At 43.1% G+C, this 17,362-nt stretch overlaps 1 protein-coding gene across 3 annotated transcripts in view; it reads right to left on the reverse strand.

The window, feature by feature from the left end:
* Positions 1-1,344: 1,344 nt before the first annotated feature.
* KLHL5 (kelch like family member 5) overlaps positions 1,345-17,362 on the reverse strand; it is a 56,337-nt gene continuing 40,319 nt past the window's right edge. For 2 of the 3 annotated variants that reach the window (XM_083158428.1, XM_083158420.1), the window contains exons 6-12: positions 16,672-16,761; positions 15,367-15,553; positions 12,475-12,699; positions 11,953-12,115; positions 10,710-10,922; positions 8,760-8,931; positions 1,345-8,084 (exon numbers count right to left, since the gene is read on the reverse strand). In XM_083158428.1, the coding sequence (XP_083014554.1) occupies positions 8,028-8,084; positions 8,760-8,931; positions 10,710-10,922; positions 11,953-12,115; positions 12,475-12,699; positions 15,367-15,553; positions 16,672-16,761 (1,107 nt within the window). In that variant the 3' untranslated portion in view covers positions 1,345-8,027. The remainder of the gene's footprint in view (positions 8,085-8,759; positions 8,932-10,709; positions 10,923-11,952; positions 12,116-12,474; positions 12,700-15,366; positions 15,554-16,671; positions 16,762-17,362) is intronic. The other variant, XM_083158423.1, reaches the window with a different exon arrangement.

Here is a 17,362-nt window from a genome sequence, read left to right on the forward strand (position 1 = left end):
AAACTTGCCTTGCCTGCACAGTCTATCTATGCTAGGAGATACTAACGCTGGGTATACACCGCGTGTGTATTAAGATGTAATTAAGCCATCAGAGAGATGGCTAACATCCTGCCAGCCTCAGGAGCCAAGGGCCAAATACACAGTGTAGCGAAAATATTCTTACCTGCGTTGTCTATTTGGCCGGGCGATAGCCTCGTGTACAGACGGGGCGATTCAGGCAAACCTTCTAAGGGATTTTGATGATGTAGTCAATATCGCCTGGAAGAATCGCCCTGTGTGTACACCCCTATTAGTGTCGGTATCTAATCAGGAGAAAAAACGGGAGACTATGGCTAAGCTTCTATGGAGACTTTGACTACATCTCACCATGTGTACATCAATAATGTTACGCTATTTGGCAGACTATTTTATTATATAATTATTCATTAACAAAATTAAATCCGATCCATGTCACATAAAATGGTCATTTATAATCAGATTTTTGTGAAAAACACCAGCATTCTTGTTGCCGACCAACCAACTAATAATGCTGATCGGCAATAACGTGCGGTCAAATTTATTTTTGTAACAAATATACAAAAGGAAAACCAAAGTGCATAAATGTTTTATTACAGCATATCATTTGGTAGTAAAAATGCTCAGAAATCGCACATACATTTTTATAAAAGCATCACAAATACAGAATAACAAAAAGAAAAAAAAAAAAGCACAGAACATCAGATATATTGCACATAATAAATAAAGCCAGCATATTACGCAAAGACAAATGCTGAAACAGCCGTAAGTGCAGATCAGGCAAGTGTATAGTGGAAAGAACAGGGATTTAGGATATTCTGATTATATGCCAGGAAGTCATTATAAGGCCAATGCTGTGCGTAATGGAAGAGGAAGGCACATAGTGTTACACATTTACCATACAATGCTTAATCTTGAATAAAATTAAATAGAAGTATATTTTACCTACTCCAAAAAAAAACAAAAAAAAAAACATATTGCTAGTAAGCAATTACAGGTTGAGTATCCCCTATCCGAAATGCTCGGGACCGCGAGCATTTCGGATAGGGGAATTTTCCGGTTTTTGGAATATTTTTTTGTAGCCATACTTACCTGTCCCCTGATGGTGTCCGGTGGTCCCTCGGCGTCCGCGCAGTCCCCGGGCGTCCACAGCAGACCTCCGGCATCTTCTCCTGGTCTCCAGCGGTCCCAGGAATGCATTGCGCGAGTGTGCGCGCGCACCGGTGACGTCACCGGCGCGCGAGCACACTCGCGCAATGCATTCCTGGGACCGCTGGAGACCCTGGAGAAGATGCCGGAGGCCTGCTGTGGACGCCCGGGGACTTGGTAAGTATGAAAAGAGGGTTAGGGGGTTAAAAAAAAAAAAAAAATTCGAATGATTCCAAAAACCACGGTTTTTGGAATAATTCGGATAAGGGATGTCCGGATACCGGATACTCAACCTGTACTACATTATTTAAAAAAAAAAAAAAAAACCACAACGATACCCGTGGAATAACTATTACAAAACAAAATAAAAAAAATAAATGCAAATATTAGATGGAAGGCTTAAGGCAGGGGTGGTGGCCAAACCGATCTTCGAGATCTACCAACGGTCCACGTTTTCCAGGTTACCTAGCTGGTGCACAGCTGTAGTCATTACTAACTGTCACATTTTAAAATATGCTGCATTCATTCCTACTATAGATCCACAGGTTGCCTGGAAAACATGCACCGTTGGTAGATCTTGAGGACAGGTTTGGCCACCCCTGGCTTAAGGGGTATCACTATTACCTGCCAAATAAGTTGGGAAATAATAAATAAAGATATTATGTTGGTAAAAAAGTGATAATAAAAACAATTCAGTCATCATTATTGCTTGCATGGAAATTTTAAATCTACAAAAAATTATATTTCAACTACAAAGACTACTGGTCCATTCTTTCATAGGGAACTCTAGTGTTTTTGAGTACTCACCTCTGCGATTACTGTTACCGTATATACTCAAGTATAAATCGACCCGAATATAAGCCGAGGCACCTCATTTTACAACAAAAAAACCTGGGAAAACTTATTGACTCAAGTGGGACCCTCACTCGGGTATAAGCCGAGGGGGGCTTTTTTAGCATAAAAAATGTTCTGAAAAAGTAGGCTTATATGGTAATTAAGAATTTGCAATCAGATATTGAAACAAGTTTGGTACAGTAGGTGCAGCCCAGAGCCGCAGATCTGTCAAATCAACATCTGTGTTATAAGAAATGTACCTGGTTGGAGATATTCTTTAAGTATTTGTGCCTAGAATCCAGTTCTAAAAAACTATTTGGACACTAATTGTGCAATCTGCATGAAAAAAAAAAAAGAGATAAGAGATCTAAGCAGACAACGCTATACAGGTTTTCACAAAGATATATTCTATGGGGGTACTCAATGCCGCCCACTATTTCCGCCGGGCAGAAACAGCATCTGTTTGTATTCAATCCTGGCTGGGGCTCGCCTGCTACAAATTTGCCTCCATATGGAGGCGAATCTGTATTGTTGAAAAATGGCCACTGGATTGCCTTTCCTGACTATCGTCGCCTGTTTTTGCCCATGCAGGGACTTTCAAACGGTGGAACATATTCCGCCAGTTGGAAGAAATGATCCAACATTGAATAGGTCAAATGGCTTTCGACCTACTAATGTCGGAAAATGGACGATATTTCCGTTGGCGAAAGTATCGGCCGGTATCGAACACCCCCCCACCCCCCCCAATAAGAAAGAAATAAGAAGGTAGTGGGTTAGCAAGCTGCCTCAAAGTGTCAAAGTCATGGATTTCATTCAAACCAGGTTATTTTTTATAGGGCGCCTGAATGTTCTTCTCTTATTTGGGCTAATGTGCTCTCATTGCTTCTGTTTCCTCCCTACTCTCCAAAAACTAATTACAGAAGGTTTAATACGCCATAAGGTACCAGTGGTACATTAATACTACTCTGGTTACCAATGCAGAAAAGCCTCACTTGTTTTTGTCACATCCCATGAAGGAGAAAAACAACAAACAAAGAGTTTCCTCCTGTAATGACACTGCAAAGTGTGCAGCCTCACGCCGAGCAAGGTTCTAATTAATTCTTTCCCTCAGACTGTTTGAAACACAGACATGAGTGTGAATATGTGTGGGAAGCACACATTATCATCGATAATTTGTATATGACCAGAATTTTAAACAAGTTATTTGCAATAAAAAAATAAAAAACATACCACAAACTCTAAATGGCATGCAAAATGCCCATGATTTCAAGTTACAAAAAAATACATCACTCACAGAACTGCCTTTTATCACACAATCAGAAGATGTTCTGCAAAATGAATGGGGGCATTGTGCTTCACTTCATTAAAACCAACATAAGTAGGTTTCAGCCACACACTCATTACTAACTGGTGCATAAGTAGATCACCATGCATTATCTATAGACAGATATGGTTCTACTGAGGAGCATAGTGACTTTCAGCATCGCACACATCAGGGGATACCACCTTCCATATAAGTCAGATTGTCAAATCGCTGCCCTGGTCAAAAGTATGTGCTGTTATTGTGAAACTTACAGAACTCATTTGTATGCTAGACAAGTATAAGGAAAAAAAAAAAAGGGATCTCATATCAATGGAATGCATATATGGATTATTTAATAAAAACCATTCTGGACTATCAAAAGGATCTGGAAACTCATGTTCCAATTGCTCTAGAAATTCAGTTAAATAGATAATATGCTTCACTCACCATTATCAGACCATTAATAAATATTAAACGCCTGAACAGACATAAAAGGAATATTAACAGCTAAAATTGCTGCTACCTCAAGGCAAATCTAGAAACATACAGCACAGAGGTCCTCCATTTATTTCCACAGAGTTGTCTACAGTGGACGGTCCCGTTAACCTTGCGCTGAATTTCACCTTTAAAAGGCACCTGAATTCTAACTGGATGTGTACCATCTGTGAGCCCAACAAAAAAGGGCACTCCCATAATGTAGTTAAAGAAGACAGGCTTGATGTATTATGTCATAGAGATAACACAGGGTGGGCAAGGCAAATGAAAACGGTTTTACAATACAGAGGGCCCTATTTTACAGAGTCTGTGATAGAGAGGCAGCACTCAGGGGTTAGCATAAATTCAGACCTCCAGAGGTAACCGGCCAATCAACATTTCGGTTTATTCGAAAATCTTCGTCAGGATATATCCTCAAGAAGGTTTTCTTCCATTTTGTTTTCTGGGTATTACATCCTTTATCAAGGTGCACAGTGATGATCACTGTACATCTTGTTAAAGGGGGTAATACCCTGGAACGTTGGCTTTGAAGCGGTCCTGAAAATGAAAGCACCTCTAACCTCTACTTATAATTAAAGCCTTCCAAGCATGGAGCCATCGAGCCATCCTGACTGCAATTGAAAAAGCTGACACTTTGGATGCCAAAACCTCTGAGTCCACAGCCACTTCTCCTAAATAGGAGTTCACATTCCTGATATGCACCACCTGCGGGAATAGCTGCTTTCTACTTGTTCCAGAGACCAGCCTTAGCCACCCAGACAGATGCCAGATTAGGCTGTTTTAAGAAAGGTTTCAAGCTTCCAATCCATTGGATCTTTAAAAGGGAAGAAGCATTTAGGATAGGTAAGAAGATGATCTAACCAGATGAGTCACATGAGCATCAACTGAAGGCGGAGCTTCCCACTTAGCCTGCTCTACTAAATCCTGTAAATTTGCCTAAGGTGGAAACTCAATGGTATCCCGTTTCTGATGTTTAAAGACAGGCCTAAGAACTTGGTGTCTGATCAGAATGCACGACAAGGAGGGTGGATCTAACCACCTTGATTAGCGCTTCAACATTCGACAAGGAAAGGGATTCCTCACGTACAGAGGAAGTATTTGGAACCCTAGTGATAGATACATTAACCTAATGATTTGAGGAAACAATAGTTAGATTCCTCTAAGGATAAGTGTAGAACTCTTCTGTCTGGAAAGCCTACGTATGGACGCCTTATCCTTATTAGGCAGCTGCACCAACTCCTGCATGGATCCATGAAGGTGCTGACAAAATGGCCTTGAAAGCCTGTTCTGGTGTATACTATAAGTGGCTATACACCCCACAGTAGATACAGGAAAACCCAACACGCCAACCTTGATGCCCAATCGGCTCCTGAGTGGAAGGCACATAAGTAATATTCTCCTGTAATGTAACTGAGGAGCAATGGACACAGAGGCCATCATTGCTTGGGTCCTGGGGTGAAAAAGTATTAGTACATATTCTGCAAACAGAAGATGTCGGCGCACCACTCAATGGGCAAATACTTAACGAAGCCAAAGCAGAAAGTAGTCAAATAAATAGTTACCAGGGTTCTTAGAGGGGTAACAGAACCCAGAGGAGACAGGAGCCCAGAATAATCTCAGTGAGACAGCGGAAGTAGCAATTTGCATAAAATGGCTACTTAGCATCTTTTGAGAGGAGAGAGGAGGACACTATACCTGCGGTGGGCAGATAACTAAGTTATAAGCACGCTCAAGGGCCAATGGGAAACTCTATTCCCTTACCAGATATAGATCCCAGGGCAGCAACTGAAATATGCTCTGGTGGTCTAGTGGATACAGCGTTATGCCCACGGAGAGCCACACCGACAACAACAAACCACTAATATGTGGCTACTTGGAAGCTGGGAGTCACTCTTACCTATACTCAGCGTCCGCCAGTGCTGCCAGAGAAGCAGAGAGGGCATCTGCATGGATGCCTGACACTGCCACTCAAAATGAAATAAAGAGAGGAGTTAAGCCCTTCTCCTCAAAATGGTGTCCGCTCTTGCGAGTGTCAACAAAAAACTGGCTTGCCTGAGGCTGGGGATGGACTTCGGGGAATTTTTTTTAAAGTTGTTGGTCCCTGGCTCCAACCTCACCAAGATTTACCAAGGTCCTTGTGCCCCCTTTTGAACAACAAGAGAGAAGACACCCTGGATGATATGAACTGTAGATACAATCTTGACAAGACATTTGGATTGGCTCTAAGAACCCCTTTATCCTTGTAGATACTTAATCTGCCACTGCCTACTACACTGAATGCTGAAGTGACCTTAGATTTCATTCTGTCCAAGATGCCAACTTTTCGACTTCTAACATCATTGCTTTACGTCTGGTGCCTCCCTAGTGATTTAAGAAGGTCGCAACTATACTTTTGACTGAAAATACCTCCAAATGTAGACATTCTTTGGGTCATTAATCTTGGATTTTGCCACCGGATGCTCACTTCTTGGTGGCAAAATCTTGATAATGTTCCTGTCCTATCTATGCTCATACACCGGAAAAAGACACGAAAAGGGTTTTCATTAACCAATCTCTTCTTAATTTAAACGGAAAACCCTCCCATTATTATGCCATGGAGTGTTGAATGAGAAAAATAGATATAACAACAGCTGAAGCATCTACTAGATCTTCCATTGTTACCACTACTGTATATAGACAACACTTAGCAGGTTCACAATTACCGCAGCTCATGTCTACTCTTTAGCCATCAATAGTCATAATGGTAGAAATACATACAATACCATCCTACCAACATACCCACTTTAATCCTATCACCACCAAATTTAACAATGGAGAATGAAAATGAAACGTGTATCGTCTGATCTAGTACATTTTCCTAAATGTGGATAAATATATTAGATTGAATTTAAATGTGACAAACATTATAAATAACAAAACAATAATGAGTGATTATTAAAATCAGGTTTAATTTCAAATTGTTATCAAAACAACTTTGGTGTTCTTTATTTGGCATTAACTGTATTCTTATAGCCAGCTCCTGCTTAGGGGTAAAACTCTTCATATTACAAGACTCTACATGTGTTTGATATCAAAAGTCAACCCTGTGTTGAGATATCCTGCCCAGGCATCTGAAGGCATACATGGTCCCAGAGATGTGGCTAGCCTTACACAAGACCTCCAACGTGACAATCCTTCTACGCAGTATAGCCTCACTTTCTACTCCAACTTCACACACTCAAGTCAGAGTGTTTATCATATCTTCTTCTCAATTACCTCATCAATGAGATCCCTTTCACTTTCGAGAGGAACGTCTCCCATATACGTAAGACTTTAACATATAACTCGGACACTAGGAGCAGGATGTAAAAGCATTAGAGTTGTCCACACACAGTGTCCGTGTGGGATGCCGGGAGAACCTGGACTTTATTTTTTTTAAAGGGGCAATCATTTACAAGGCATGGTTTTATCTTGTAACTGATAGCCCCTTTAAAAGAACACTGGAAACCCATATGGCCGCTGAACTTGCACAATGTTCCCATCCTAAGATTGAAAGTGAATTTAACTTAAAAAAATGTTGTGTATCTGTATCACATAGCAGCAACGCCCCCAACTTGGGCGTCGCTAACAAACTTAATGCAACACTGGTATGTAAAAGTACGACAACAAACAAAAACAACTACAACAACAAAAAAACTTTGGTCACGCAAAAACAAGAAAACAAATCAGCAATTCACATATAAAAAAAAAATGTAAATAAAAAATAAACAACGGTTTTCCTTCAGAACGATCATTCTAGTTCTCCCATAACATACTCTTTGTCCATAGGTCTCGGAACCATTTTCCTTTTGCACATACTGTATAAGCTTATAAATGAAGTGATGGCTTTTCAAGAACAAGTAAAATACAGCATTATTATACTGTAACGTTCTCGAATACATCGCCTGATTAATGCCATGTTACTTGTTTTGCCCTGCAAATGCTCCAGTAACATATTTAAATAAAATATCTCTATTCTAGACGTGTGTTGTATATGTTTGGTCTGATATAACGAGTTAAATACTCTTTCGTAGATAAACGATCAACATCTATAAACGTGTGCATCTAGGTAGAATGTTTTAACGTCATAAATAGTAGTAGTATATTTTAAACATTCGCAATAATAGTATATTGTATCATTAAAATATATCGCAAAGTCGCAGCTCTTTGGGAATGTGAAAGTCTGTGCGAAGGATATAGAAGACTTGCAAGGCTATAGCTTGACTGTGACCACACAGGCTCCCGCTCGTCCAAGGCACAATGGGGCAACCTGCAAGTACAAAGACAAAACTGCTGATCATACAGTATATGAACCAAAATCAAGGTAAGGTAGCCTATCTATCTATCTATCTATCTATCTATATATACACACACACACACTTTATATATACACACGTAATGTGATGAAAGCTAAAGACTCCTCGATAGAACTTGTATCAACAGGCTAGCCCATTGCAACTATTTAATAGGCCAGGGAGACATTAAATTGGCCATGGGACCTTCACGGGGAGACCTGCAATGGTCTTCTGGCACTGGTGCTGGTCCAGTAGAGTAATAGGGATAAAGTGCAGAGAATGCAGTGGTTGGATGGGTTAATGAATTAGGGGTAAGCCCCCATTTGAATAAATATTTGTTTGTTTACCAATCAGATTGGAGCTAACTCACATACAAAAAGGTACAAGTGATTCCAATGTTCCTTAATAGTCTAGAGCAGGGTTGCTCATGTTACCCTTAAAGTATGTCCCATAGTATCAATTTTATTTATATTCATTTTAATTGAAAAAGACAGGATTATGGGACACACTACTTATTGCCTGCAATCCTATTACATTTTACGGCAATTAGCCATTTAAAGCTATACAATGGTTGATTGATGCCCCTTTAGCGTTTACGACATTCCACAAATCAGAGTAACTTCCCTGCTCAAATAAACATGTTTACTGACCTGTGTCCATTCATTTGTTTGCGGATCGTAAGCCTCCACGTTATTGAGATAGCTCTGTCCATCATATCCACCAACGGCATAAAGCTTATCCCCCAGTAGACAGACTCCTACAGCATCCCGGCTAATGCTCATGGAGGCCACCGAAGTCCACACGTCTGTTTTGGGGTCATACCTAAAAAGTGATATCATATGTGACATATGTGCAGCATTCGCATGGCGATACAACAGTTGTGTCTTTAAGCTATTTTTGTCAAATGTGATAATCATGATCGCTTTCTGTCTATTGTGATTTCAGGTAATTATACTTACCCCGTCCCCCAAATGTTCCCTTCCAGCAGCCTGACCCTAACCTTACTTGCTAGTGCAGAAACACCCCCCGCACTCTGCCGTTAAACCATATACCCCCCTCTAAGTGCCTAACCCCCAGTCCCCGAATCCTATCCCTAACCTTCCCCTCCCCTCAGCCTAACCCTAATGATGTGTACACACGGGGGGCGATATGGCTTCCGATGTTGCCGATATAGTGCACATCGGAAGCCATATCGCATGTGTACTTTTGAGGGCTTGCGAGCCCGATGCGCTGCCGATGCGCACTCCCGAGTGAGCGCAAATCGGCAGCAACATAGTGAGGTCAGGTAAGACTATACAGTGCAGATCTGCACTATATAGTCTTTGTGCCTAATACTCACTATAGCTCCGGCGGCCAGAGGGGCTTCTCCTGGGGCTGCGCTGCAGGGCTGATGACCCGGAAGAAGTCCGCCTAAAGAGGAGGGCAGGGGGTGTGGCCATATGTCTGCACGGCGGGGGGAAGCTGTTGCTGTGCCGCGGCCCCGGGTGTCGCAGCACGCTGACATGACAGGTACTGTCCTCTCCTCTGCTCTCCTTCATGCCGTGCGATGCCATCAGATCGCATCGGGACTCGCATCGCATGGCAGCATGTCGACCGTGTGTACACACCTTTAGTCTCTCCCTAGTGCCTAAACCTAATCCCCCCAGCCTAACCCTCACCTTCCCCCTTCCGCAGCCTAATGGTGTGTACACAAGGTGAGAGTACTGTGTGATGCAATCCCGACGCGATCAGATCGCATCTCACAGCATGCATGCGATCTGCATACAACTTAACTATATACTGCAGATCTGCACTGTATAGTCTATGCAGCCAAGACTTTCTGTTTGCGATATGTGAACGCGCATCAGGATCAGATCGGAATCGCAAGGGTTAAAAACCCATGCGATCTGCATGCGATCCCGATGAGATTTTTACTATAGGGTCAAAATCTCATGCTGATTGTACCCATGTGTACTCACCATAACCCTCACCTTCCACCACCCCACAGCCTAACCCTAACCTTCCCCTTCCAGCAGTCTAACCCTAAGTTCCTCCCTAGTGTCAAAACCTAATCCCCCTTCCCCAGCCTGACCCTAACCCACCGCATACTCAATGATCACGATGCCAGCCATTGGTATACTGAGCACCGGCATCTGACCACATCCCCAGTCAAAATACTGACGCTGGAATCCCGATTTGCGGACAACAGATCAGTGCTGGAATCCTGACATCGATGAGAATGCCGAAGCCATAATCCAGACAGCCGGTAATGCAGACAGCCGGTATACCGATGGTAAGTATGCAGGCGGGTTAGCATTAGGCTGGGGGGAGGTAAGTGTATTTATCGGACCCCAGGCTGGTTGCTGGTATACTGACCGCCAGCTTCCTCACCATTGTCAAAAGTAAGGCAAACATCACAGCTGCTGATTGGCCATCCCTCTCCGCAGTCAAACTTAAATGCTCAGTCGAATATTTATTTGGAACAATTGTTTAAATGTATAATGACAAGACAAAATAGATCATAAACATTGCAATGATGAAGTGAAGTTTAGATTTCTGTATACACAGCACAATACACTCTATATTTTCTGCCTTGCCTAATAGTGTAAATGAAGTGTTACCTCTCTACACAATCCGACAGCCGAGATGTTAAGTTAGATGCTGGAGCGTCATGTCCCCCGATAGCATACAGGAAACCGTTCCACGTGGTGACCCCAACTCCCCCCCTTCTCTTTGACATCTGCGAGCACAAGGTCCACTTATTGGTGTGAGGATCAAAGCATTCTACAGACTTGAGGCAGGAACTTCCATCCCGGCCACCCACTGCATAAAGCCTGCAAGACAATCAAACCAGCATGGGCCATTGCATTTAGCTTATCTCACAGACGGGCTGATAGCCAAGAATTTGTAGCTAACAGGAGCAGGAATGTGGGACATATTCTGCTTCGGCATTAATGAGAATAGGATTTACGACAACAAACATGGACTGAGCAGTTTGCAGCTGCAGTTACATTTAGGGCATTCTCAACGTATAGGCACACTGCGCAGATGCCCAGAGCCCCAAAGTTCTAGGAGACTTCAAGGGTTGGTGCATCCGGATCTTTTTGGGAAGCAGGTATAGGATGCTGCATGGCCACATGGATTGTGGCTTTTACAAGATTGGCCAGGCAGCATCCTCTACCCCCAGCCAGACAGCCAATAGCTGTCAACTTCCTGATAGCTGATTAGCTCCAGCAATACACCAATCAGATTGCAGCATTCCCTACCTGCCTCCACCCAGACAGCAGTTGGCAGTCAGCTTGCTGATGGTTGGTTGGTTGGTTGGAGCTATTCACCAATTAGAGTGCTGCCAAGCATTCACCGTATAGCAGCAGTGCTGGTCTGCAGGAGGGGCAAGTTATTGTGGGTAACGGCCCCAGTGCATTACTTTGCCCAGGGCTTTCAATGCTGTGAGTACTGCCCTGGTTATACCGGCATACTAGATATGTTGGTTTTTAGCTGTGGACACCATTTTATATATTTCAGTTAATTAGCACTATCCAGAAAACGAAGACTTTTGGCTTATGGTAAGAAATGTAAAGGAAGCAGCACAATTTACACAACAGATGCATTCGCAATGAAGGACACCACGGAATTCCGGTGCCCTACGAGATTATGAAATGTACATATTGCAATAATAAAAGAAGCTCATAAAATGCGACACAATAAAATTAAAATAAGTGAATTATATAAAATATTTCTGAAACATTTTAGCCGAAGATCCTATATTTTCAATACCCTAAACAAGAATGTGAAAGATCTCTGTGGAAGATTATATCCTGCTCATTAGTAAATAGAAGTATTGATGAGAGTTGATTTACTTACTTTCCACCTAGGACGGCGACACCCACAGTGCTCCTGGGAGTGGACATACTAGCCACAAAGTTCCACTGCCTGGCCTGAGGATCCCACCTTTCCACGGTGTTCAGGTAACTCCAGCCATCGTGGCCACCTACGGCATACATTGGACCTTCCAGAACCGCCACACCTATTATGAATGGAAAAATGGGACTGGTCATGTAGAGAGTAGTAGTAGTAGTAGTAGTGTACGCCGTTACAGAACAACAAAACACACACTATTTTCTTGTGTTTGCTAATGTAGTATATAGCAATAGTTACAAGATAAACCTAAAACATCAACGTTGCTTTAAACACTAACATAGCAAAAGTTAAACAAACAGTTAATATTTAAAATGAAATAGAGCTACATGTAATAGGAATAATATGAGAGAATGTTGATCACATGTTCCATTCTGCCAGTTGATTTATGGGCTAAATGACACAATACAATCCTATAGTGACAAGCAGACTCTTATGGGGAACAGGTCTGCAAGCACTGGCTCTTACCAAGGCCGTGACGATGTGTAGACATGGGCGGCATGACACTCCACGTTTTTGTTTTGGGATTATAACATTCGACAGTATTCAGTGTCTTCAGTCCATCTCTCCCTCCAACAACGTACAATTTGTCGTCCAACACAGCAACGCCGAACTGCAGCCTCCTTCCGTTCATGTTCGCTACGGGCGCCCACATGTTGGTGCGCAGATCATACTTCTCAATGCTTGTCGCTCCTAGACAGGGAGAAAAAATTATAATACTAACCATATAACATTATAATGTATGGCAAATGCCGGTCCCCAGTCTGACAACACCCTTACAAAAGTGTAGTACATTCATGCCAGCAGCACACAGTAACTAGAAAGGGTACATTTACTAAGATGGGAGTTCTATTCTATCTGGCACATTGCTCATCTTCAGCAACCAATCAGATTCTGGGTCAGATGTACCAAGCTTGAAAAGTGATAAAATGGAGAGTGATAAACCACCAATCAGCTCATCACTGTCATTTTCAACCCCAGTCTGGGGCATGACAGTTGGGAGCTGATTGACTGGTGGTTTATCACTCTCCATTTTGTCACTTTTCAAGCTTAGTGCATCTCTCCCTCTATTATCTTCTAGAGGCGCCAGCATGGCGCCGTGCTACTTCTGGTTTGTACGCTCGGCAAACTATCTAAAAAAAGTAACTTAACTCCATGCCAACGTGGAGTTCATACCCCCACTATCCATGTTGGCATGGAGTTGATTTTAGCGAGCCCCGCAAGGGGACTCAGACGCACGGTGCCGTGCTGGCGCCGTGAAACTACACAAGTACCGTAGAAACTGATTTGTTGCTATGGGCAACATCCGAACTTCAAAAGAACTCCCAAATTAGTAAATTTTAAGTGTAGAACTTTTAACTACTTAGGTCTAATACAAAAATAACCCACAACACTAATAATCCCAGTGGTTTACAAAGTTGGTCTTCAACAAGCACTTAAGCTAGGTACACACTATGGATCTGACATCGCACCGACTGAGCAGCCAATTCAAGTAAGTATATTCGGTACTTGTTTGCTAGCACGGCGCCCACGATTGTTATCTTATGGCATCGGGTCTATCTGATCGGGTCGCATCGCATGCGATGTGATCAGACTCGATTTTTAATTGTACAGCCACCCTGATGGGTGATTACGATGTTAAATGCACCCCCATTGTTAACGCCACCCCCACTATCAACGCCAACCCGAAGCCTGGCGAGCGCAGCGAGCCCGCGAGGGGCGGCGGTACGCGTCCTATGACCTTTTCATACCCCCACTATCCATGTCGGCGTGGAGTTGACCATATATAGTGTGGCGAGCGCAGCGAGCCCGAAGCGTGGCGAGCGCAGCACTTCACATGTATTCTGCGTCCGCTCGCTGCGCTCGCCACACTATCTACTATCAACTCCACGCCGACGTGGATAGTGTTGGTATGAAAAGGTCGGAGGACGCATGCCGCCGACCCTCGCGGGCTCGCCACGCTTCGGGTTGGCATTGATAGTGGGGGTGGCGTTAACAATGGGGGTGCATTTACTATAGTAATCACCCATCAGGGTGGCTGTACAATTAAAAATCGGGTCTCATCGCATCGCATGCCATTGTAATGGCATGCGATGCGATGTTAAAATTGTACAATGCGCTCTAATGCTGTGTACACACTTGTACAATCTGCATGAGATCCAGATATAGTCAAAATCTCATCTGGATCTCATGCAGATTGTATGGGTTTTATCCCAAGCGATCCAGATGCGTTCAAGATGCGCGCTCCAATATCTCAGCCAGAAAGTCTTGGCTGCCCTGTCTATATAGTGCAGATCTGCACTATATAGTCTAAATTGTATGCAGATATAATCGCATCTGGATCTCATGCAGATTGTACAAGTGTGTACACAGCATTAAAACCCTAATATCGGGTCCCATCGCATACCTTAACTAATGGCGGGCGCCGTGCTAGGAAACAAGTACCATATATTCACTTAGTGATTGGCCACAGGATGTGTCAGTCATGAATCCCAGCTAGCAGCCATTTGAATTTGCCTGCCCAGCTATGACATCTGCATCCTGCAGCAATTGTACAGGCCATCAACTATTGTAGGCTACGATACACTCAGCACATACAGCTAGATTGTACTCTTACAGGCACTATCATAGCTGCCTATGACCCCAGATATTCTGCATGGACATTTAAAGAGCTCACTTAGAACGATCGCTTCATTTCAAACACAGCGGTAAATGTAAGAAGCTTGGAGATGGTCTTTATAGGGATAAATATCACGTCATCTGCAAGGTGATAATGCACCAGCCAATCAGCTCCCATATGTAAATTGACAGTTAGTATCTGATTGGCTGGAGCATTATCACCTTGCACAGAAAGTTCTTCATGGGGATAGATAACACTTCTTCAAGCTTCATACATTTGCCCCACAGTACATTAGGTTTTTATTAGCACACAGAACATTCCAGAGATAACAGGCAATGCTATTCATATGTAGCATTTGTGGATTAGCTAGGATTAATAGACAACAAAAGTAAAGACATTTGCAGCCAGAATGCGGATATAATCGGCTTTTGAAGAATACATTGTATTTTACTTATTTCTGACACTTGTGTAACAAATAGACAATTATTCTAGATTCAGATGATAAATTGTATGCAACATGGAGCGTGGAGTAATAATGTATTGCACAAGGCATGAACATGTGTTTGCATCATGTGTAGTGAAGAAGATTCCTATCCATCCCATCTGTGAAGCAGGAATCCCGCTTTCACTCACAACTGCCGACTTCCTCCACTTCGCATTCCTTCATGCCTTATGTCACTGTTCCGTTATGCTTCTCTGTCACCACTGGACCGCTGATCCCTGTAACACAGTGTTATTACCTTTGGTGGCATCCATTCCTCCAACAGCAAACAGAACCCCCACCGTGGACTTCCTGGGCTTGGTGCGAGGGCTCTGTAATTGAGGTCTCCTCTCAGGCAACAAATGGTATTTCATGGCTTCCATAATCAGCTTCTGACACTCAATGTCATCCCGAAATAGTGCATTATTCTCCATGTCTGCAAGAAACTAACATCAAAACACCATCTTATTATATATCCTTCCAGGCCATTTGTCAGCTAGGAGACTACAATTATATCCATGAGGAATGCAATGATGAGGTTCTATCCTAAAAAGGTGAAACACGTGTTTTAATGCTGTGTATAATACTTTCCTACTGCCCTTAGAAGATACCACAGACCCCCCCCCCACACACACACACATTTTGGTGTGTCCTCCCAGACTCCTGGGAGTTGAGGCCAACATCCCTGATGCTTGTAAAGGGAGTGGTGTCTTGAGGATTATTAATGCCCCCTCTCCACTGCAAAAGGGCACAATAAGACAAACCCAATCATCAATATACTTAATAATAGCCAATGAGAAGCTCAGGAATGAGGATATGATCTATCAATGTGATCTATGGTACAAAGTCATCCTTACTGTACACATGGGGAATTGCATTGGTCATATCATCTGCATTATGGTATACTGTACATTATTTTGCCACACTTTTTAAATAAAAAAATAAATTAAAAAAGTCTGCAAAACCGAGTTGTGCACCTTCACATGCTCTAAGCAAGAATATATAATTGGGGGGGGGGGGGGGGGGGGGGGGGGGATTCAATTGTGCCGCAATGCCCCCTGCTGACCATCTATAGTAATGGGTGTCCAGTGGAACTAGTCAAATTTTTCTCTGATCACATTTATTCTTGCAGCCACCGGAGGCGCTAAAAAAAAAATGTGTTTACAGTCCGTAGTTTGGGCACCCTAACTTTTAGATGTCCAGATGGCAAAATTAGATGGGTTTACCCTCTTTGCGTGGCTACACCCTGACCTAGGGCACTCAGCCACATTAAATGCTAATGTTAGTGTCTGGGCAAAGCAACAATCGAATTGTTCTGGTAGATGCCCATAGACAGCCAGCAAGGGGCCCGCAGCCCAATTGAATTCCAGTCTGTATTTACTGTATAGGGATAAACTCCTCACCTGCCTTGCAGCACTTATCTGGGTATATAAAAAGTAGAACTGATTTGAATTATATTCACTATTTTCTTTTTTTTTAAATCACATAATGCTTCATATTAGCACCCTGCACCCCCTTTTTTTTTTTTACTGCCAAGCATATTAAGTCAGAAGAAAGGCATTACCCAGTGGTGTATCTTTTGAGCCCTGGGCCCCAGTGCAGGAGTAAATCTGGGCCCCCATTCCCTTCCTCCTCTTCTTCTCCCTGCCCGCATCTGAAGAACAGCAGAAGACGGGAATAGGAGGGAGAAAAATGAGCCAACGCCTTCGAAAATAGTGTCAGAGCGCTGCATAGGGACATCACTGCAAAAGGGCAACGCAATGTTCTAGAACGTGAAGCCTCCTGCCAGAGATTGTGATGCATGTCCCTGATGCTTGCCTCAGTCACATGACTCCCACTTCTATAGGAGCGGTCACTGGTAACACTATAGTACTAACCTGACTCTGTGTTGCATACAAGTCGCTTCTCACAGACTGAATGGGAGTTACTAGGTGACAACTGGGCAGTTCAAAGTCTCTATTCTGACCTGAGTGCTGAGTCTTAAGGTGGCCATACACTTCTTCCACGATTTGGGCACTTTTCCCCCAATTCTGACGCATTGCGCCGAGAAATCATAAGTGTATCACCTTCCGGTCCCGTGCGCATCGGATCTGTTCCGGAGAACGCATGCGCTAAACCTAAGATTCATCTTATCTGGCAGCACTTGCTGTGGTCGCATACGATACATCGTTAGCTGTGGTCGCATACGATACATCGTTAGCTAAAGGACCACAGAACAGTTGCCGGGATATCTCATGCAGCCTCAGACAAGTGTA

Source organism: Crinia signifera, chromosome 1 (assembly GCF_055691185.1).
Source record: "Crinia signifera chromosome 1, ASM5569118v1, whole genome shotgun sequence".
In the NCBI taxonomy this organism is placed as follows: Eukaryota; Metazoa; Chordata; class Amphibia; order Anura; family Myobatrachidae; genus Crinia; species Crinia signifera.